This window comes from Eschscholzia californica, unplaced genomic scaffold, assembly GCF_041429995.1.
Source record: "Eschscholzia californica isolate CP2 unplaced genomic scaffold, dmEscCali1.0.p SCAF_6, whole genome shotgun sequence".
NCBI lineage: Eukaryota > Viridiplantae > Streptophyta > Magnoliopsida > Ranunculales > Papaveraceae > Eschscholzia > Eschscholzia californica.
The window spans coordinates 32,871,120-32,893,473 of NW_028238483.1; the positions used below are offsets into that span (position 1 = coordinate 32,871,120).

Below are 22,354 nucleotides of genomic sequence, written 5' to 3' on the forward strand. Positions count from 1 at the left end.
AACCATCCTTTGGTTCCACCCTACAGACACCCTTGTTTCGTTCTGCAACTTCGGGTGTCTGTTTAATCCATCTTACATGTTACAGGAAGAAAGGTACTAGTTACGTCTTTCAATCTATCGGAAGAAATCTCAAGACCAACTTTCACCTAATCATCTTGAAGAGCTGCCAGACGTCTAAGCTACATAATATAGGAAGATCCTCGACACGAAATTATTTTACGCAATTCCTCATTTCTGTATTTTGGTGTATTACTTTGTTTTCTGTTTATGTTTATCTTTTAATTTGGATAGTGTAATAGACGCTTAAGTTAATGTATTTGATTTCAACAAAAAAAAAAAATTAGACTTTATAGTTGGTGATGGGAAGTAGTTAAAAAAATTTCCCATGAGCTTCTATGTGAGGAGAAATACCTTAAAATACCTTAAAAGGATGCTACTATATGCAACTTCAATTTTGCTAAGGACAACTATTAGACAAAAATAACTAAATAAACTAACTAAAATTGTGTCCTAAATTGCTAACCAACACCAACACCAAAAATCAAGTATAACCGAATCTCTCCTCCATTCTATACACAACTCTAAAAAAATTATTACACAAAATAACAAAATAAAATTAATTGAATTTTGTCTTAAATTGCTAAATCCAACACTAAAAGAAAAATAAAATAAAATATAATCGAATTTTTTCTCAAAATTCAAATTTCTATTTCCATAATTAGTTATTCATAAATAAAATTTATTCGAACATTAAACTAACAAGTTAATAAAAATATTAACAAATAAAAAAAATATTATATTCCAATCAGAGCATTCCATGCTGTAATTTGAAGTAGTTAAAAAGATGTCCCATGAGCTTCTATGTGAGGAGAAATACCTTAAAATACCTTAAAAGGATGCTACTATATGCAACTTCAATTTTGCTAAGGACAACTATTAGACAAAAATAACTAAATAAACTAACTAAAATTGTGTCCTAAATTGCTAACCAACACCAACACCAAAAATCAAGTATAACGGAATCTCTCCTCTATTCTATACACAACTCTAAAAAAAATTATTACACAAAATAACAAAATAAAATTAATTGAATTTTGTCTTGCTAAATCCAACACTAAAAGAAAAATAAAATAAAATATAATCGAATTTTTTCTCAAAATTCAAATTTCTATTTCCATAATGAGTTATTCATAAATAAAATTTATTCGAACATTAAACTAACAAGTTAATAAAAATATTAACAAATAACAAAACAATATTATATTCCAATCAAAGCATTCCATGCTGTAAAAATCATACTACATAAAATCACTATGTATATTTTTAAGCTTAGTTTAAACCTTAATAATGTATATTTCATAAAATCATATTACATAAAATTATACTACTTAAAAATAATGTACATTTTTTTAAAACCTATAACACGTTTAAGTATTTTTTTTTTTTTTAAATATTAGATAACACTAATACAACCAATTTTATTTTTGTTTAATAAGTTAATAAAAGAAAAAATTGTGTCTAGTAAATAATTTGGGGAAGTTAAAACATAGTTGTATTTAGAAATCTAAGATTCAAAAAATTATTTGCTAGATAAAACCAATAAGTCGATCTTTGGTGTTGTTTAGCAATTTAATAAAATATAAATGGTTGTGTCTAGCAAATAGCTTTATGAAGCAATTATGCAGCTTCGTTTAACATTTGTCCCTTAAAAATAAATGTTTTTCTAGTTAATAGAAGCAAATTAAAGTGGTGAGATTCTACTGTCCAAGGAAATATTTTTCTTCTAGTTAATAGAATCAAATCCAATCAAAGTGGTGAGATCTTATGTCATGAGGCTTGCTCAAAAAAGTCATGGCCTTTTTGAGTAGTCTAGAGGAGGGTTTGATGTGCACAAGGCGAAACAGTTGTGTGTCTGCGCTAAGGCATGAGATCCAACTTCCTAGGGGTATTTTTGGGGCTTACTCCAGCCGAAAAATTTAATAAACATCAAGTTAAATTTGCCACTGAATCCTCTCTCACAGTATCAATATTGCAACACCCTAACAGACGTCCACGTTATGATAGTAGCCAGAGAGATTAGATCACTTCCGATTCAAGTTGAGTAATGTTGAAGATGAGACCAAATACGAGATGTCTTGAGATCCTTCCAAATGAAATACCAGACGAATTTAAATAAAAAATCATTAAGAAGCTGCAATGGTAGACAAAAATGCTTCAGGATGAAGATATATAATGCCGACTTGGATTGTGATGTTTCAAGCATTAACGTGTTAGAAGACATCCTAACTTGTTGTCAAAAAGGACATTTCTAGTGAGTTGTGATGTTACTCACTCTTATGTTAAAAGAGTTTGATTAAGCTACATTTAAAGTAAATTATATCATCATTTTGTTTTCTTCTTTTTCACCATAATAACCCTCTTCTTGTTCTTATCATTCTTACTTGGTTACTTTATATATATTTACAAAAATATTAATACTTAAATTATTCAATAAATTTTAATGATCTTAATAACTAAATATTTTAATACATGTATTTAATAGAACTCGTAGTGTTATAATCCTTACTATTTTTAACATAAATTTATTTATATCTTAAAAGAAATCTTTGAAACTAAATATTTTAATACATATATATGACATACAATTTATTCTTAATCATAACTTACACTAAGTAATTAAAACATTTAATTATTTAAATCACTTATCAATTAAAATAATCTTAACAAATAAATACTTTTATATATTTAGAACATAACATTTATATTGTTAAAATGTTTATTATATTAATACAATTGTACTTATAAATATGAGAAATTTTATTAACCAAATACTTATGTACTTTATATTTAATCAAATATATAGTTTATTAAGATTTTAGTCATTTTCCTCCTTTTTCATCGGATACAATTACATCTTAACTAAAGTTTTAGATAAAAACTTTAGAAAGCAAGCGTGAGAGAAAAGAAATTTAAAAAAACAATGTGTACTATTGAAATCTAGCGGTAAATTGATAGGGTAAAGGAACAAGTTAAAATGTTAGTGACACCTGCTCTAAAGGAATTCGAAGAAGGTTACTTCAAAGTAAGTTACAATCACACTAATTCGAAGTAGGTTTTCTACAGTGTTGTTTTAAATGTGATGTCATGACACTCAGCGTTTCCACGTTAATTCCTTACTTCACAAGTAGTAAATCTTTGTCTGCATTTGCTTAGAGATGTCTCAAAATAGAATCAGTGGGCTTGAGGCAAAATTTATAACAAATTCAGTCCGGGTAGGTTCACCTAAAAAATCGTCTAAAACATACTGTATGACACTACGACCCGGCAGGGTGCCTACTTGGGAGGCACCCGACCCCCCTTAACTTTCCGTAATCCTTTTTCTTCTTATTCTTCTTCTTCTCGTTCTCCTTCATCGTACGATCGTCATCACGGGATCATGGAAACAACTTCGTTTCTGAACTCACTATAATCGGTCTACAATGAAGATTTATAGAGAGAAGTAAAACTCTGTTTTAGAGAGAGAGTAAAATCATCATGCAAAGAACTTTGATTCCTGAGCAACCATGATCCATAGATGAGGAGTTAGAAAGAGACGAAACTTTGATTCCAAACCCTTGATCTAAAGCCCCATTGAAAATACTTTTGGGGGCCTATTCTCAAATTGGTCTCGGGCTCGAACAACTCCGTACATCTCCAATATCATCTTCTTTAGCGCAATTGAAGATAGTAGTTGTGGTAAATCCTTAGAGAGTGGGCAGAGTTATACAAATTGCATAGAAGTTGTTTTAGAATCACTTTCAAAACAGCGCCCACCGTACCATGACGCAACAAACTATTCTTAAATCTAACTCTATTTCCAACACCATTAATTAACCCTATTTGCCAATTTGCCATGTTTGTGGTTCCTTTATTGCAGAAGGTCAAGAATCATCATAATTCTTTGGTAAATATCAAATCATATCAAGGATCAAGTACTTATTTCATTTAATCCTTTCTTCTCATTTCAATTGGTTTCTCCTATGATTTAGCTAAAAGGCGAATCTTATTTTTTTAACATCATTGCTGATCTATGGTTCTCTTTTGATTGAATAATGACAACAATCTATATTTTGTCTTTGTATACTTTAATGGCGAACAGAGACAACCCACAATTGTTCAAACAAATTAATTTGATCACTTGTTGATGATCCAAGTCAAATGGTACATAGTTATTAATTTCTCCACACACCCATTAGGAACTAATTAATCTCTCTACACGACCATAAAGAAGTAAGCCAATTTCAAATTTACGAAAACAAGAGGTTAGAAGAAAACTATTCAAAAAATAGGAGGCTAAAAAAGAAATAACCCTCGTAACTATATATAATGTAATAACTTACCAAGGATTGATTCCGCAATTCCCAACATTTTTTTGTATTTCCATCATTTAAAGTTGGTCATCTTGAGGAGTCATCTTGATGAGTTGGTCATCTTTTGAGGACTAAAATAAAAAATTAGTTTTGGGATGAGATAGAAGAAGAGAAAATTGGTTTTGGTTGGGTTTGGGTGAAGTAGAAATATATATATATTTTTTTTTTGTTAAAAGAGGTGAAGTAGAAATATTAGGTTCTGCAAGAGTTTTCATCAAAAAAAAAAGGTTCTGCAAGAGTTAGATAGGGATTAAAAATAAGGCCGCGGCTTTGGGGAATAAAAAAAATTCTCCGGGGAATAAAGACTTTTCTTAAAACTAGTCAAATAAGATTGACTTTTTTGTTCATTTTTTATTGCTAAGGGGCTTTTAATTTTAGAAGATGATATAACTCATCACCTCTCTACCACCTCATCTTCTCGCCACCTCATCATCTTCTCCGTCGAAGGTCGCCGGCCGACCAGTTTTCCGGCCGGCGACCTCCAAACATAAAAAAAAAAAAAAAAAAAAAAAAAAAATTTCTCTCTTCCTCTCTCTCTCTCTAACACTCCGGCGAAGGGAGACCTTCGCCGGAGGTCCGGTCTGTCCATGAACAGACTAGATCCGGTCTGTTCATGGACAGACCAGATCTGGTCTGTCCACGAACAGACCAGATCTGTTCGTGGACAGACCTTGAAGGTCCGTCACGAACAGACCTTGAAGGTATGTTCATGGACGGACCTTCAAGGTCTGTCCACGAACAGAACTGGTCTGTTCGTGGACAGACCTTGAAGGTCTGTCCATGGACAGACCAGATCTCCGGCGAAGGTCTACCTTCGCCGGAGTATTAGAGAGAGAGAGAGAGGAAGAGAGAGAAAAAAAAAAAAAATTTTGAAGGTCGCCGGCCGGATTTCCCGGCCGGCAACTTTCGCCGGAGAAGATGATGAGGTGGCGAGAAGATGAAGTGGCAGAGAGAAGAGATGAGATGGAAGAGAACTTTCAAAAAAATTTAATTTGCATTCCCCATAAAAATTTATTCCCCGGAGAATTTAAAAAAAAATCTGAATTCCCTGGAGAATTTATTCCCCGGAGAATTTTCTTTATTCCCCAAAGCCGCGGCCTAAAAATAATTTGTCTTACCCCGGATTGAATTTGGAAGGTTGATTTCTAATTTGGATTAGACGTGGTCCGTGGATAATGAATTATATTGGACTGGGATTGGTTATAGTCATATAGATGAGGAGTGGATGAAAAGTCGACCCGTTTTTTATCCTCATCCCGAAGTTTTCTAATATAAAACGTGATGTCATGGTGGAAGTTCTAAAAAGTGTTAAAAATCCACGGTGGCACTCAATCTAGGATCGACTCCTCCAAATTGGATATGCTCTCCTTTCTAAGCTTATAGATTCGTAGAATAGAAAGCTTTCCAATTTTCAACAAAAGAGAAAAAAAAAGAAAGCTTTCTAATTTAATTTTCAGGAACCGAAACCTAGAGGAACACAGCTTTCGCCTTTGGTCTTCTTATAAAGAGAGAGGTAGAGAGGGTTGGATGAGAAAATCTCTATTCTAGTAGAGAGAGTGACAGAGTGTGTGTTAGAGAATTTGCATCTCCTGTTCCATTCAAACATCTTGCTGATCACAGGTAAGAATACCACCAACAATTGGCATTCAAGTTACAATAAAAATCTCATCTTTTTTTCTTACTAATATTATTGAGAATGGTAGAAGAAATTATATTCAAAAACGAATCACTTATAGTAGAATTTATACCTGAAGTAGAATTCGATGATTGGTTGTTGAATCTCCTCTTAAGTAAGAGGTACCATAAACGAGCAGTCAAAGTCTTGAGATTTTTGGTATCCTCTATTTCACGCCTCATGAACACTAGTGATGACAATGATGATCATGAAAGAGGAAAATATTTAATTGATGCTCTTAAGCTTTATTTAAAGATGATGCCTACTAATCGCAAAAAAATAGAGCATCTCCTAATTTTCGACTACTATGGAATACCTAATCACATTGTCTCTTTATACAAATCTCCCATCAGAAACAATAAAGATATAGCAGAGGAAGCAATTCGTTTATTTATCTATCCTAATATCGGATTGTTCCCTATATACATGCAACACCTATTCTATAATGTAGTTTTGAAGTTCTGCCGTCTTCTCCGTAAGGACTTAACAACAACAAGTGAAACATCTTGGCGTCTATTATATTACTCATGTCGCCAAACTTATGGACACATACTGGAATCACTTGGTCCTTCAAGCATGGCAAGATGTTTTTATGGTGCAACACCATTGACTTTACTTTGTCACTTCAGCCCATGTACAAGGGAGCACACGGGACAGTTGCTTCAATATATGAAGTTGACCAGGGAATCGTGCTTCTGCAGAGTTCCGGATGTGTTGAAAGCACGTTTTGAGAGTAACATTCGTGAGTTTTCTGTATTTGCACAACATACATGTGCAAAAGTTGTGGATTGTAATTTATCACTTCACACGTTGTGTATACAGGCTTTGGATGTGGTGTACAAGTCATTAAAGCCGTTTCAATCGTTTTATGATAATTTTAATGACTTGCTGAACAGCATAGATCTTTGTCTGACTGATATGGATGATGGAGTCGAATACAAAAGATGTATGGAATGTAAATTTAATCATGGATGGTCTTATTTTCTTCCAATTCTCAAGGAATTAGACATGATCTCTAAGATTTGCCATCCTGCAAAAGAGAACTTCTCTTCTTGCTTGAACTCGCACAAAGTTTCAATTAATAAGCTTATTATGAAATCAAAGAGAGGTGATGATCATCAATGGATTCTTAGACATAAGGACTTAGTAAATGATGAATCTAGAAGACATTTGATCGAGATGATGTTCCCTGCTGAGATGAAGAATGGTTGTGAACTAGAGAAGATGAAGGTGCTCATTGACAAGTCGCAATTATTGGTGGATTCTTTTCAGCAAGTAGGGCTTGCAAACCCCATTATGTTGCGGAATGGAATCATCCCTCAGTTCAAAAACGAGGTAGCATTTGAAGCAGGTCCGGGTGTTTTTAGGGAGTGGCTCCGTTTGGTATCCCAACATGTATTCGATCCGTGTAATTCACTTTTCCTATCATGTCCACACGACCATCAGAGGCGTTATCCTAATCCAGGTATGATCATTTGCCCTCCATCATTAGTTATTCAAACCAAAGTAGAAGCCTCCTGATACATTAATTCTTGAGTGTGTTATGTTGTGGTCATGGTTATGTTTCACAACTTTTAACAATTCTATTAAGCTTCAGTCAGATCTTTCTAATAATTCCTTTATATTTTTTTTCTTGTTTACAGCAAAAGTGGATTCTCAACAACTTCAATACTACGGGTTTTGTGGTCGGATGATTGCACTAGCATTAATGCATGGCGTGCACATAGGCATTGGATTTGATCGCTTGTTTTTCTTACAATTAGCTGGATCTACAATTACTTTGGAAGATATACGAGATGCAGATCCATGTGTGTACAAAAGCTGCAAAGATATTCTACAGATGGATACCGAGTTCATAGATTTGGATGGTTTGGGATTGACATTTGTCTGGGAAACGGAAGAAGTAGATGAGTCTGGGTCCAAGAGGAAAACCGTGGAGTTATGTCCGGGAGGGGATACAATGGTTGTGAATAGCACAAACAGAAAAGAGTATATAGAACTTGTTATTCAACATTGCTTTACGAAATCTATTGAAGACAAGGTAAAGTTATTTATCCAAGGACTTGATGATGTTCTTACTCGAAGGCGCCGGAAGATCTTTTTCCAGAGTGTAGAGCTTGAAGATCTTGATCATCTATTGTTAGAAAGAACAATCTTTTGAAAGGACTACATAGAAGACGTCAACTCCAATGAAGTTGCCAATGATATATAGTAGGAGCAGTCTCTCGATTCATCTGCCATTAACATGTAGACAACATCCATGACACAACTCAATCAGTCAGATCCAGATGACTCAGATCAGTATGAAGTAAAGAATCAAATTTCTATTGGTGGTGTGCCTCCTCGACCACAACAGTCTTTGTAGAGGAAATGATGATAGTATTTTATTAGTTGTTTTAAGTTCAATTAAGAATCGATATGAACCCTCATAAATTTTTTGATATAATTATTTTTTGATACAAAAATTGAATGGTAGAACTAGATCAAAACAACATACCTATTGCGATGGCATACATATAAGACATCTATACTGGACTTCAGATTAAAATGGCAACTAGCGTTTAGTCTTCGATGCAGAAGTTTTTTTTCCTAAAACTTGATCAGGTCGTGAAGGGAACCATGTATGTCTCCTTGTAGCGACCTTTTAGGAGTCCATGAATTGAGAAGATGGTGGACATGTTTTTGTTTTCTCTGGCCCTGAAATTTCGCTTTCTTGTCGTAAAATATTGTTGTTTTATAGATAACTTGGAAGCTAAAAAACTAATGAAAAATGATTGATTGAGCTCGAGCTCAAAATTGTGATACTTCGAGCATTCTAATGTATAAAAGTCTAGGGTGTATTAGCTCAAGGGCAAACTAGGATTTTTGAAGTCGGTAGTTGAAAGAAATTACCATAAGTTCCAAGAATCTCCAGTTCACGCCATTCTTGGACTAGAGCACAGCAGCACCACATCAAATGCGCGAGGAAATCATCGCAAAAGCCTCCCCACAAAATAATTTGGTACATTAATCTCTGGTAAAACTATAGTGAGATCCCGATAATAGTTTAGAACGTTTCAGTTTTAAGGCAAGAATTACAAATGTACTTCTTCGGATTCCTTTTAAATGGATAATTATAGTGCCCAAGTTACAAAGAGTCGAAACTCACGTTTCTGTAATTTCTACTTATGAAGATTTGAGAGAAAGGTTACCTCAATGTTGAGCTTCTTACGAAGCTTTCTTCTTAGCAATATAAATAGCAACAGCAGGCCAAAGTCAAGGAATATGCCATTAGCTTATTACATGCTTCTCCTGGAGGCTAGAGCTGGATTATCAAATAAACAAAAATGTTTCGATCAGTGTAAAATCCAACGACATTCACGTAAGCAGTGAGGCACATTATCTGAACTGTCCAAGTTTTAAGGAAATTTTAGTCTTCTGCATAAAGCCCAACTTTTTCCGAGGACTTGGTTAATCATTATAGGCACTTACAACAACCTAGTATTTACGACATAAAAACAATGAGAGAAGTGGTTTACAAAACAATACAAAAATAGTCAGAGAAATTTGTATCGAGATCAGGGTCATCTATTTTTCAGGTGATAATGAGTATTAGGCTACTGACCTACTAGCACTTGTTAACCAGATTCCAGATATGAACATTTGAGAATTGTAGATATCAACGAAAATGAAATTTCATATCTCAACGTGATATCCGGAAATCAAAGTCATTCATAAAATATGGGTTTACCACCTTACTCTTTTGATGGGGGAGCAACAAGATTGACATAAAAACTGATATTGCGAAGGGAATGTAAGTACCGGTATCAAGGAAAACCGTCCTCTCGGAGTAGGGATGGAGAGGCACATATATACGACAGCTACTGGTGGTAAGGAAAATGCAGTCGATAAAAAGCTGACAACAATAAATATGATGATAACTTGCAAACAAAAGACGATAGAAAAACAGGAAACACCATGTGGAACAAAATAGTGGGTCTTGTAAGGGAACATACCCGGGGAAGCTCAGACCAACAACCAAGTAAATCGGTATGCCATTCTTCATGTCGGTGTGGTTCCCTTGTTAATGATAGATCATGCCCGGATGAAACTGAAGAAGTAGTCCGGTACACAATGATTGTATCATAAACCATAGTTTAATTTACAACGCATAAAATCGAATATGATATTTCTTCGATAAGCTATCAAGGTGAAAAAGATAAATGAACCTATGCACTTTAAAGGGTCACACGTTTATTTGCCCTGCCATAGGTTGATTTTGATGCAACTATTACGATTCATCGTAAAGTTAAATGTCACAATAGCAAGTAGGAAATCAATTTACTTAGAATGCTAGAAGGCTGGAACATGTAAAGACAATTTAGTCAAGCTTGTTTAATCTAGCATACAGGCAAAACCACTATCAAGCAAGGATAGGATATACAAGCTAACATCATAAATGGAGGAACTAGATGGTTAGGAGTTTTATGCTGTAAAATAAGATCTATTATCTATAAGAAGTAGATTAACCTTGAGGGAGGTTTGCAAGTGGGGTCCGGGCACCCGCTGGATTGCTATTTGCGCTGGGTGTCTATTAGCCTTCTGTACAACCTGGGTTAGGCACCTACACCTATGCCCATAATTCTGCATCGCTTTAGATTACCATATTAATTCTATAGCCAGAGTTACATATTAACTCTTTCTTTTTTCCAAGTAACTTTCTCTCTCTCTCTCTCTCTCTCTCTCTCTTTCTCTCGTTCTATATGTGTGTGTTTTAGTTACTCTATTAGGGTTTAGCTTAATTTATTGACTAATTTATATGAATGAAAGTTTCTCATTCCACTAACCCTTAATTTTGACTTCTTTTAGTATTTGTTCTTGTCTCCTAATGTTCCTATGTGATAAATGGTGTTGGATGTAAGGGTCTATTCTTCATAACCGAATCTTCTCAGTTCATGAATGTCCAACAAATTTTCACGTGACAATTTTTTTTGGCCAGTGTTTTGGGGAAATCAACAAAGTTTCTGGGGCAATAAGTTTTGGGTGGAAACAAATTTTTTTTGTTTCCTCCAAACATCACCTTTTCAATTTTTATTTTTTTCTTTACCTCAATTAGAACTCCGGCGACCTCTACCGAATTCCGGCGCCTTCTACTATTAACGCCGGCGACCCTCTCTCTCTTCGTCCCTTTCTCCCTCTCTCTCTTTATCCCTTTCTCTCTCTCTATGTCTCTCTCTTCTGCCTCTCTCTCTATTCTCTCCTTTTTGGTGGGTTTTAATTATTTTCTGTTTGGATTGATGATGATGAATGATTAAGAACTATATTTTCTGTTTATTTTGTCAATTCTTTGGGTGTTTCTTAAAAACAGATTTATGATGGTGATAAGATTAGTTAACTCACCTTGAAAATCTACTTGCTTCTTACTACAACTTCAAACCAGAAGTATTGATTTAATAGCAAATGAAGTCCTTCTTTGGAAAGACCGAGTTGGGATTAATTAATGCAAAATGCATGAAATGTATCAACAATCACAAACTAATGAATAATCTTTTTTTGCTAATCTTTTGGAACCAAAATCAACTTGATTCAACTGTTCATCGGGGTTAAAAACCATGGGTCAAGGCTCGAATCAAATTTCAAATATGATTAAGAGAAAAAAAATACTATCAAGGGTGGATGACTGTGTTCCATCACGTTAATCATGTTGTAATCTTCACAGGAGGTCTTATTTGAGTCTCAATATCCTTCCAATTAGTGACGGCCATCTCACATTTTGGCCTTAAATCCTTCCAGTTGTTCCTTGTGTCGAGCCCTCAGACTGCGCGTCAATTGGACATGTCCATGGCTGGGTAGACTGGTTTCTTTCAGGCAATGAAAGGAAGGTTTCTACTGATCAACGAAAGGAAGGTATCCTCCCTTCGTCTGGTTTTCCAGACGAAGGTTCCGGCGAAGGGACCATTCCCTTCGCCGGAATTTAGAGAGAGAATAGAGAGAGGCACAAGAGAGAGAGAAAGAGAAGAGAGAGAGAGAGAGAGAAAGGGGTGCGTTTGGTTTGTTGTTTTTTGTTTTTGCACCGTCTTTCCCGGAAATATTTCTACTTTCCCCAAAGCGGTGGCCTTTTTTTTTCCGAAGTCTATTTCATGAGTGATATTAGACCATATTAACCTTTTTTTGGGTATTAAGTCTTTGATTCAAGAATGCATTGTTCATTTTTCTCTAGTATCCGCGATGAAATAACTATGTTTTGATGTCAAACTATGAAAGCTCTATCATTTATTGTAGGTAGGAGTACAAGTTACATAATTTGACATTACTATTAGTCTTTGACTAATAAATCATAAATGGTATCTCTTGTTGGATTTTTCATGGGACTAACTCGGGCGGACACTATACCAATTCCTGGGGAAGCTAAATAACACCATTCACAGTCAATATAGAACTAACGTTTGCGATCATAGTGATTTTGCAGTCAATATAATCAGTAGATATATTTCTATCTTACTGGCTTGACAAACATAGAAATTAGTCAAGCGGTAAGTGGCCTATATGGTTAGTGATGTAACACCTGTCTGAATACTACCCATATTTCCTTCATTTAGACGCCACACGGGCCCATTGGCTTAGCTTCATATGGTACAAGGTTTTTCCTTGGCATGGGCTTGTCCTAGACCAGGCCAAGCTTCCCTACCTGGCTAATCTTGGTGCCATACCCACCCAAAAAGCCTAGCTGATATGTAAGACAAGGTGATACGACATAGGTCTGGAAGGCCTTCTTAAGCGAAGTAAGACTAGGTTGGGGATTGAGTGTGAAATTAAGTGTTTTACACGTAAAACTTTCGTTTCTCATCACTTTGTCTGTTAGAATGTTAGACCAATTTTTTTAAACTTCAGTTGTATCGAAAAGTTAAGCAATCGTTCCGTGTGGGCAAACAATAAATCTCCCAAATCACAATATCCAGCATCCTCACCACCGAGATTTTGGCGAATAGATCACATGTTTTGTTATTTCTTTTAGAAGTGTCACTTCTGTATTTGATCACCCTTCAAGGTAATGACAGACATGTTCTTTGCCTGACTGCTTTCCTGTAGTTAGGTTTCTCGAGCCTTTTATTTTACAAAATCCAAACTTTAGCAGCACCAAACTTTAGCAGCACCAATCTTTAGCATCTAAATCTCCTTGGTTTATCACTTTGTTGAGATTTCTAACCAAGTTCTGTTTTTCGGGGATTTATAAGTTAAAAGCGAAATCTGCACAGTTTATTCTTTCATTTGTTAATGATCGATTCTGGTGTTGATTTTAATTCCTTAGGACAACTCCAATGTGGGGCTCGGGCTCCCAATCTTTCTTTTTTTTTTAATATTTGAAGGTCGTCAGCCAGAAATTTGGCCGGCCGGCGACCCCTGCCGGAGAAGATGATGATGTGGCGTGATAGGTGACTCGGCAGAGAGAGAAAATGAGATGGAGGAGAGAGAGTAACAGACAGTTAAAGATAACGGAAAAAGGGGGCCATAAGGGAATATTTGCTAAAGTAGGGGGCCAGGCAGGAAGCTGGTCACAAAATTGGGGGTCATTTGAAAAATAATCCTTTTAATTTTCACCCAATTTTGGCGCTAATATTTTAAATTTCAAATTTTACTAAAATTTTGGAGGGAATTTGATTTTCAATCAATGAAGTGCTATTTAAAAAAAAAATACATTTAAAAAAAATCATAGGTTTATTGCTTTTTCAAATTTTTAAAATTATTAAAAAAAAAATCAAAGAAGACACAAAAAAAAAGGTTAATTTGTTGGGAGTTCCCAACTAGCCGTTGGAAACTCCCAACGGTTAGAAAAATGGGGTTGGGAGCCCCCAGCTCGGGCTCCCGAGTTGGAAGCCCAGGGCTAGGGCTTCCAAATTCAAATTGGGAGCCCCAACCCCCTACACATTGGAGTCGCCCTTAGTTACACTTTCCTCTTTATAGTGTGTGTATTATTTATTTGGATATTGTTACTTGTTTAATTGTTTTAGGCAATGTTTAAAAAGGCGCATAAGATGCACATCGAGGGTATGCCTCGAGGCAAAATATATGTGTACCGCATTAGAACTTACGCCTCGGTGTTGTAGTAACTTCCTTTGTTTTTCTTCAACTTCTAGAGATAGTCAAAAGGGTAGAAGTGGCTAAAGCATTCATATCCTTTAACTTTACTATTAAAAAATTAATTTTCTTAAGTACTACAAACAAATTCAATAAAACATACTACTATTAATATAAGAAAATAATATAACTAAATTAAATTGTATGAGATTGAAGCTACGCCTCGAGGCACCGCCTCGCATTGTCAAAGAAAACTGCATCGAGGCCTGAAAACGCTTTTTTAAACATTGGTTTTAGGCTTTTATGTTGTATTTAATGTGTTTGTGTGAGAGTATAAGTTGAGATTCTAAGTGTCATAACTAAAAGTCGCGGAAGCTATCGAACCTACCCAGAAATTGATCCGATTATGAAGATTAATCGAAAAGCTAAGTCAAAATCTAATATGCGAACAGAATTTAACGAGGTTCGGCTTTAAAGCCTACGTCCTCGGGCGAACAAGAAATCTTTATTGAAGGATAGATGAAGACGACTAACACAACCCGCAAGTTCGTCCCAAGATGGTACCGTATAGAATTAACCTTCTATACTAAATCTTCGACGACCGAGAAATTTAACACCGCTCAAAAAACTATGAAAAATTTCTCTCACTCTTGCTCTCTCTCTCTCTCTAGCTCTCTAAAGAAGAGTTGTTGTTGCTTGTGTTGGTGTGTTGATTACAAAGCACTCAACCCCTATTTATATATATTATAAGCCAAAAAATTGGAAACTGCCTATTGAGCCAAAAAATTGGAAACCATCCCAATTTGGAAACTGCCTATTGCTGCCTCTTAAACCTCCTCTTCAATTTTTAGAAACTGCCTCTTACAATTCTCCACCTCGTACACAATTTGATATACTTCAAATTTTGGACGAACACCAGGATACTTCTTGTAAGATATATCTGCTTCTTGCAACTTCATCCGACTGCACCATATGACCATGGTTGCCTACGTACCCTTTTACAGGATCAAGCCTACCGTAGTTCTACCAACCCTTCACATAGAGATTACCTTGTCGCCATTACGCCTTTTCGGGCAACTTAACACGAGCCGATTTGTAGCAATTCCAGGCAATGCTGAAACTTGCTACACGTCACCACTTTAGTCAACATGTCCGCGGGATTCTCATCTGTGTGTACCTTCATAAGAGAAACATCACCTTCCTCTATGACATCTCGTACAAAGTGATACCTGACATCGATATGCTTAGTACGAGCATGATGAACCTGATTCTTCGCCAAGTGGATCGCACTTTGACTATCACACCATACATCCACGCACTCCTGCTTAATCCCTAGATCATCCAGAAGACCCCACAACCACAATGCTTCCTTCACACCCTCGGCCATAGCCATATACTCGGCCTCCGTAGTAGATAACGCAACTGTAGATTGTAACATCGATCGCCAACTAACTGGAGCACCATGTACCTTAAATACATAACCAGTAGTAGATCGTCTTCTATCTAGATCGCCAGCATAATCTGAGTCAACATAACCGCTTACCTGACAGGTGTCTCCACCAAAGCACAAACCCGTATCAACAGTACCCTTCAAGTACCTCAAGACCCACTTCACAGCTTCCCAATGTGTCTTCCCCGGGTTTGCCATAAACCTACTAACCACACTGACCGCCTGTGAAATATCCGGACGAGTACACACCATAGCGTACATCAAACTGCCAACTGCACTAGCATACGGTACACGATCCATTTGATTCTTCTCCACCGTAGTAGTGGGAGATTGTTTTCCCGAGAGCCTGAAGTGTGGTGCCAAAGGTGTTGACACCGCCTTCGCATTCTGCATCCCGAATCGAGAAACTACTCGTTCGATGTAACCTTTCTTATTCAAGTACAGTTTCTTACTTGACCGCTCTCTCTTAATCTCCATTCCTAGTATCTTCTTTGCAGCGCCCATGTCTTTCATCTCAAACTCTTGACTGAGTTGAGATTTCAACTTATCTATCTCCACCATGCTTCGAGAAGCAATAAGCATGTCATCCACATACAAAAGGAGATAAATAAAGTCACCTTCGGGAAGCTTTTTGATGTATACACAACAATCATAGTCACTTCTGCGAAAACCATGTTTTAGCATGAAAAAATCAAATCGTTTGTACCATTGGCGAGGGGATTGTTTTAATCCGTAAAGAGATTTCCTCAAACGACATACTTGATTTTCTTTACCCTCAACCTTGTATCCCTCAGGTTGAGCCATATAAATTTCTTCTTCCAAATCACCGTGCAAGAAGGCGGTTTTAACATCGAGTTGTTCCAGCTCAAGATCCCTGTGAGCAACAATACTCAATAGCACCCGAATAGAAGTATGTTTCACGACCGGTGAGAAAATCTCATTGTAGTCGACCCCTTCTTTCTGTGCATAACCCTTGGCCACTAGTCTTGCCTTATACCTTGTACCCTTGATTTCGGAAGAATCCTCTTTCTTCTTGTACACCCATTTACAACCAATAACAGACTTACCTTCGGGCAATGGGACAACCTCCCATGTCTGGTTCTTGTGAAGAGACTCCATCTCTTCTTGCATAGCAACCAACCAACTCTCTCTTTCCGCCGCGGTGATAGCTTGTTTGAAGGTGACCGGCTCGTCGTCTTCCACCGAGAGTGCATATTCAACCACATTTGCCTGCCCGTAATGCCTAAGAGGTTTGTCTGACCCTAACCTCTGTACCGGCTTATATAACCGTTTCGGCCTAGTGTGTACCGAAACATCCTGCTGTTGTTGTTGTAAAACTTGTGTACCTTCCCCTTGAACCTCCTCATGATCGGGTTCATCAATTTCCTCATCCTGAGTATCATCCTGATGCTCCACCTGATCATGATTCCTAGAAACCCGTTGGTCTTCGATTTCTACTTCCACTACTTGAGCTTTAGTAGACCCAACATCACCACAACTAGGCACCGTAGCTTTCGCCATAGCTACAATAGATGACTCATCAAACACCACATCTCTGCTGATTACAAACTTCTTGTCTTCCGTACACCATAGCCGATAACCCTTGACTCCTGTAGCATATCCTAAGAAAATTGCCTTCTTTGCTCTATTGTCAAGTTTGTTACCTTTAACATGGTAATAGGCCGTACAACCGAAAACCTTAAGTCTCCCGTAATCTGCATGTTCACCTGACCACACCTCGTAAGGTATGCCGTCATCTAAAGAAGAATGTGGAGACCTGTTCACAATATAACAAGCTGTAGCAACAGATTCTGCCCACCATTCTACGCCTAATCCCGAATTGGAGCGCATACATCTAGCCTTCTCAAGTAGTGTACGGTTCAATCTCTCTGCGACTCCATTCTGCTGAGGTGTGTTTACTACTGTCCAGTGCCTCACAATGCCTTCCTGATTACAAAACTCCTTGAATGCCCCATCCGTGTACTCGGTCCCATTATCCGACCTTAACGTCTTCAGCTTTCGACCAGTTTTGTTCTCAACCATTGCTTTCCACACCAGGAATGTGTTGAATACCTCATTCTTATGCTTCAGAAAATAAAGCCAGACAAATCTCGAATGATCATCAACGAATGTAACAAAATACCTGGAACCACCCTTGGAAGGTAACTTTGCCGGTCCCCAGACATCGGTGTGTACGTAGTCTAACACCTCTTTGCTCCTGTGCTTGCTTGTAGAGAACGTCACCCTGTGTGCCTTCCCGAACACACAATGCTCACAAAACTCCATGCAAGGCTTCTTCATGTCCTTCAACAAGCCTTTCCCGCACATCAGAGATAGACCCTTTTCTGACATATGCCCAAGGCGCATATGCCAAAGACTCGTACTAGCCGTTGGATCCCTTCCACTGATTCCTACTGCTACATCTCCCGTAATTGTTGTCCCCAAAAGTTTGTATAAATTACCGTAACGAGTACCTCTCATTACCACCAAAGAACCCTTAACGACTTTTATGGAGCCATTCTCTATAATTATCTTACAGCCGTTCCGCTCCAACACACCAAGGGAAATTAGATTTTTCCGCAAATCGGGTATGTGTCTTACGTCCGTCAATGTTCTCACCACTCCATCGTGCATCTTGATACGTATTGTTCCGAGTCCCACAGTTTTACATATACTATCATCACCCAGTATAACTGTACCACCATCTATACTCCTATAGGTAGTAAACAACTCCCTATTTGGACACATATGGTGTGACGCCCCTGAATCAAGCATCCACTTATCGAAGATTTTCTCAGACACCTCTGTCACCGAGAAACATTCATCCGCCTCTTCTGACACATATCCCGCCTCTTGCATCTCTTGTTTCTCCTTGTAGCCTTCGTTCTTTTGCTTCAACTTTCTCTTTGGACAAGCCGCTTTAAAGTGGCCAAGCTCACCACAACTAAAGCACATTTTCTTGAAAGAGCCTCTAGATTTGGATCTAGATTTCCCGCCCTTTCCCTTTCCCCTTTCATTACTCCTCCCCCTCGTTACAAACAACCCTTGTGCTTGTTCTTTGTCTACTCCACCCGACGCCATACTGCTAGTAGCAACCTTACGAAGGTCATCCGCTAATAGCGAATTTCTCGTCTCTTCCATGCTTAGACTATCACCAACAAGCATCAAAGTTTGAACAAGGTTCTCATAGGATTTAGGCAATGAAAGTAACAATATGAGGGCTTGGTCCTCATCCTCAACCTTAACATCAATATCCTTCAAATCTGAGATAATCCTGTCAAACCTATTCACATACTCCTGAATAGAAGAACCCTCTTCCATTCTACATGTGAATAATTTGGATTTTAAGTAGACCCGATTCGTTAAAGTTTTCGTCATGAAACTGCTTTCTAGCTTTAACCACACACCCGCCGCCGTTGTTTCTCCGTCTACTAGGAACGCCACGTCCCTCTCAAGACACAACATAATGGTAGCCCGTGCTTCGAGATCTAACTCCTCCCAATCCTCATCTGACATATCTCCTGGTTTCTTTCCCGTCAACGTCTTGTGTAATTTCTGCGAGATTAACAGATTCTTCATCTGCATCCGCCAATAAGAAAAATCGTTTTTCCCATTGAACTTCTCTATCTCATATTTCCCTGCTTTGACCGTACCACTTCTCAATCCCATCTTCTCTTCGTTCAATCTCAACAAGGCTCTGGTACCAATTGTCATAACTAAAAGTCGCGGAAGCTATCGAACCTACCCAGAAATTGATCCGATTATGAAGATTAATCGAAAAGCTAAGTCAAAATCTAATATGCGAACAGAATTTAACGAGGTTCGGCTTTAAAGCCTACGTCCTCGGGCGAACAAGAAATCTTTATTGAAGGATAGATGAAGACGACTAACACAACCCGCAAGTTCGTCCCAAGATGGTACCGTATAGAATTAACCTTCTATACTAAATCTTCGACGACCGAGAAATTTAACACCGCTCAAAAAACTATGAAAAATTTCTCTCACTCTTGCTCTCTCTCTCTCTAGCTCTCTAAAGAAGAGTTGTTGTTGCTTGTGTTGGTGTGTTGATTACAAAGCACTCAACCCCTATTTATATATATTATAAGCCAAAAAATTGGAAACTGCCTATTGAGCCAAAAAATTGGAAACCATCCCAATTTGGAAACTGCCTATTGCTGCCTCTTAAACCTCCTCTTCAATTTTTAGAAACTGCCTCTTACACTAAGGATCTGAAGTTTTAAGCTGGATTTCGTAAGATTTGAATAGTTTCTGCTAAATGTGATATTCTTTCTACCTTGACACTGACAGGACTTGCATGAAGTAGCCTACTTCATCGATACCTCAAAAACCAGGACATGGCAAGCAAAACGGCACAAAATGTAGTGAAAGTGATTGGGGAATACCAGTACCCGTGGAAAGAGAAGCTGGCTAAGTACAAGGATGAGCTCTCTAAGGGTGTATGGGGTTACTGGGAGTTAGGGGCATGGAAGAATCTAGGCATCAGTGCCCGCCATCGGGCTCGTCTCCGCAAAGTTCTCCTTGCAGGTCAAGATTGGACTTATGATCCAGCTAGAAAAGAGATGAGGAGCAAGAGAAAAGGGCATAAATGCGACAGAATATCTGCTGAAAAGCGAGCAAATACTGCTGAATTGATGAAGAAAATGCCGGATATGCTGCTAGACTACAAGAAGCGTAGGCGGGAGAAGAAGATGAAAGAGGAAGATGCAAAGAAATAAGTAAGGATACTTAAACATGGTTATTTTCATCTTTCCCTACTTAATATACAATAGTAGCTAGAAATTTGAGGAACGAATGCTGAAAATAAAGCTTCCATGTCATAGAAACCTAGTTTCGTTTTTGTATCGAGAAAACTCACTCTCTTTGTTACTTTGGTTTACCTGCTTATAGCTTTGAACAGTTGTCTATGGAAAGTCTACAATGATAAAAGAAAGCTTTGTATGTCTAGTCCGTCTGTGGGTATCACTTGCACTCATCTGCTCTATTAGAAATAGTCCTACATAAATATATGATTATCAAATACTCACAGCAGAGTATAACAATCATCTCATACATACTTTAGTACCTTAGTTGTGATATTGAAAGTCTGTAATGATAAATGAAAGATTTGTATGTGGAATCGATCAGCGAGTATCACTTGCATTTCTGATTCATCTGCTCTTGAAAAACATTTAGTCCTACATAAATGTATGATTATCAAATATATTATCTTAAACATGTTTATCGGCCCTTAAGATAGAATACTGAAGTTTAGTATATTGTTTGTCATTTATTTTACATCGTTACTTCATTTCAAAAGGGAAAAATTCTATATGCGATCGCTGGTAAAGGGAGTCAGAGCCCAAGGTATATCCAATGAAGTCGCAGTTCTCACCTTCCTTGCCCTGATTGTCTGATCATAAGGTGTACGTAGTTTATCTAAACCTAAGTTGTCTAACCGAGGTCACATAGTTTGGATTGGTATTATGAAGTGGGCCATGAATCATGAACTATTTATGACTGTGCTCATAGAACTTAATGTCTAGGTTAAAAAGATCTAAGACCCAAAATGTGTGAACAAAATTGGAAGAATCTTAGTACATATTGTTTGTCCATTGATTGAGCTAAACTCCAAATGTGATAAGCTGCTTTTAGTTTTGGTATTAAAGTAAACAATTGATGGTTGTGGCCATTTTCGTCAGGCCATACGTCTTGATCTTTTTTCACTTTCTGTTTGCTGTCCACAAGGTTATAGTTTCTAACTCAACTATTACTGCAATATGGTGTTTTCAGGCGGCAAACTATCTTAACATTAAGAGCTTGCTGGACTTGACATATCAAACAGTTGCTGACCTGATCAAGGGGAAGACACCAGAGGAGATCCGCAAGACATTTAAGATCAAGAATGACTTTATCCCCGAGGAGGAAGAGGAGTTCAGGAGGGAGAATCAATGGGCTTTCGAGTAATTGAAAGTTGGAAAAGATGGGGCAGGAAAACAATCAGTGTTCGGTACTTTTTGTTTCTTGATTTGGGAGATAAAATCAAATGACATTAAATCGGCTATATATGCAGACAATATATCTAGTATTAGTACTTATTTTGTTATTTGTATATAAGGTTCGTTGTTGGAAAGCATCTCCTTTTGATGGATAGGGAAAGAGTTTGTTCTGTAACCCTATCTATCTTCGAAACCAACGATCCCAATCTGGAACCGACTATGTGGAACCAAGACTTGTGTTGTTTCATTTCTTTATTGTGTTGGACTTGGATGGATGTTTTATCTGTTTCTGTATCAGCAGCTTCCATTTTTAGCTGCTTCCTGCCTAGTAGAAAACTACCTTAAGCGCACGCAAGGCTGGTAAGTTGATATACGTCCTGTGAGAAGCAAGAAGGGAAAACCTAAATTTTCATTTTGGTCAAAGTTGCTTTAATAATTAGGCCTGCTTCTTTCTTTAGCAATTTAACAAGAGAGGGTGACAAAATCTCTTGCAGATTTATGAACCCATGAACTTGATTTTTTTCTTTTTTTTTTTGAGAAGTTCATAATTTTTTAGGACTTTTGGATCAATTTAACAAGAGAGGATGACAAAATCTCTTCTAGATTTATCAAACCCATGGTTTGAAATTTATTGTGATTGTAGTATATAATTTAGGGTCCAGGTAGGGTAGGAAATGTGTCCTATTGCAATCTCCGCGGCTCCAACAGACTTTGATGAATATACACCATTTTGAACTGTGAAGAATCTCGAATGGACTCCAATGGTTTT

The 22,354-nt window shown here is 37.2% G+C and overlaps 3 protein-coding genes across 5 annotated transcripts in view; all 3 read left to right on the forward strand.

The window, feature by feature from the left end:
- LOC147533740 (E3 ubiquitin-protein ligase UPL5-like) overlaps positions 1–22,354 on the forward strand; it is a 51,831-nt gene that overhangs the window by 11,125 nt on the left and 18,352 nt on the right. For 2 of the 3 annotated variants that reach the window (XM_086650558.1, XM_086650559.1), the window contains one exon: positions 8,441–8,549. The exons of the other annotated variant lie outside the window; for it this stretch is intronic. The gene's annotated coding sequence lies outside the window, so the exon portion shown is untranslated. Of the gene's footprint in view, positions 1–8,440; positions 8,550–22,354 lie in introns of those variants that run through there. 3 annotated transcript variants of the gene reach the window in all.
- Positions 5,714–8,549, forward strand: LOC147533743 (E3 ubiquitin-protein ligase UPL5-like). The gene is made up of 2 exons (XM_086650560.1): positions 5,714–7,549; positions 7,728–8,549. The coding sequence occupies exons 1-2, from the start codon at positions 6,106–6,108 to the stop codon at positions 8,243–8,245; spliced, it is 1,962 nt and encodes a 653-aa protein (XP_086506686.1). The 5' UTR covers positions 5,714–6,105; the 3' UTR covers positions 8,246–8,549.
- Positions 19,902–21,418, forward strand: LOC147533744 (uncharacterized). Its single transcript, XM_086650563.1, has 2 exons — positions 19,902–20,325; positions 21,380–21,418. The coding sequence occupies exon 1, from the start codon at positions 19,945–19,947 to the stop codon at positions 20,323–20,325; it is 381 nt and encodes a 126-aa protein (XP_086506689.1). The 5' UTR covers positions 19,902–19,944; the 3' UTR covers positions 21,380–21,418.

Coding starts and splice junctions, on each gene's coding strand:
- LOC147533743 (XM_086650560.1), top strand. CDS start 6,106: ATGGTAGAAGAAATTATATTCAAAAACGAATCACTTATAGTAGAATTT. Junction 7,550..7,727: donor GAGGCGTTATCCTAATCCAG/GTATGATCATTT, acceptor TCTTGTTTACAG/CAAAAGTGGATTCTCAACAA.
- LOC147533744 (XM_086650563.1), top strand. CDS start 19,945: ATGGCAAGCAAAACGGCACAAAATGTAGTGAAAGTGATTGGGGAATAC.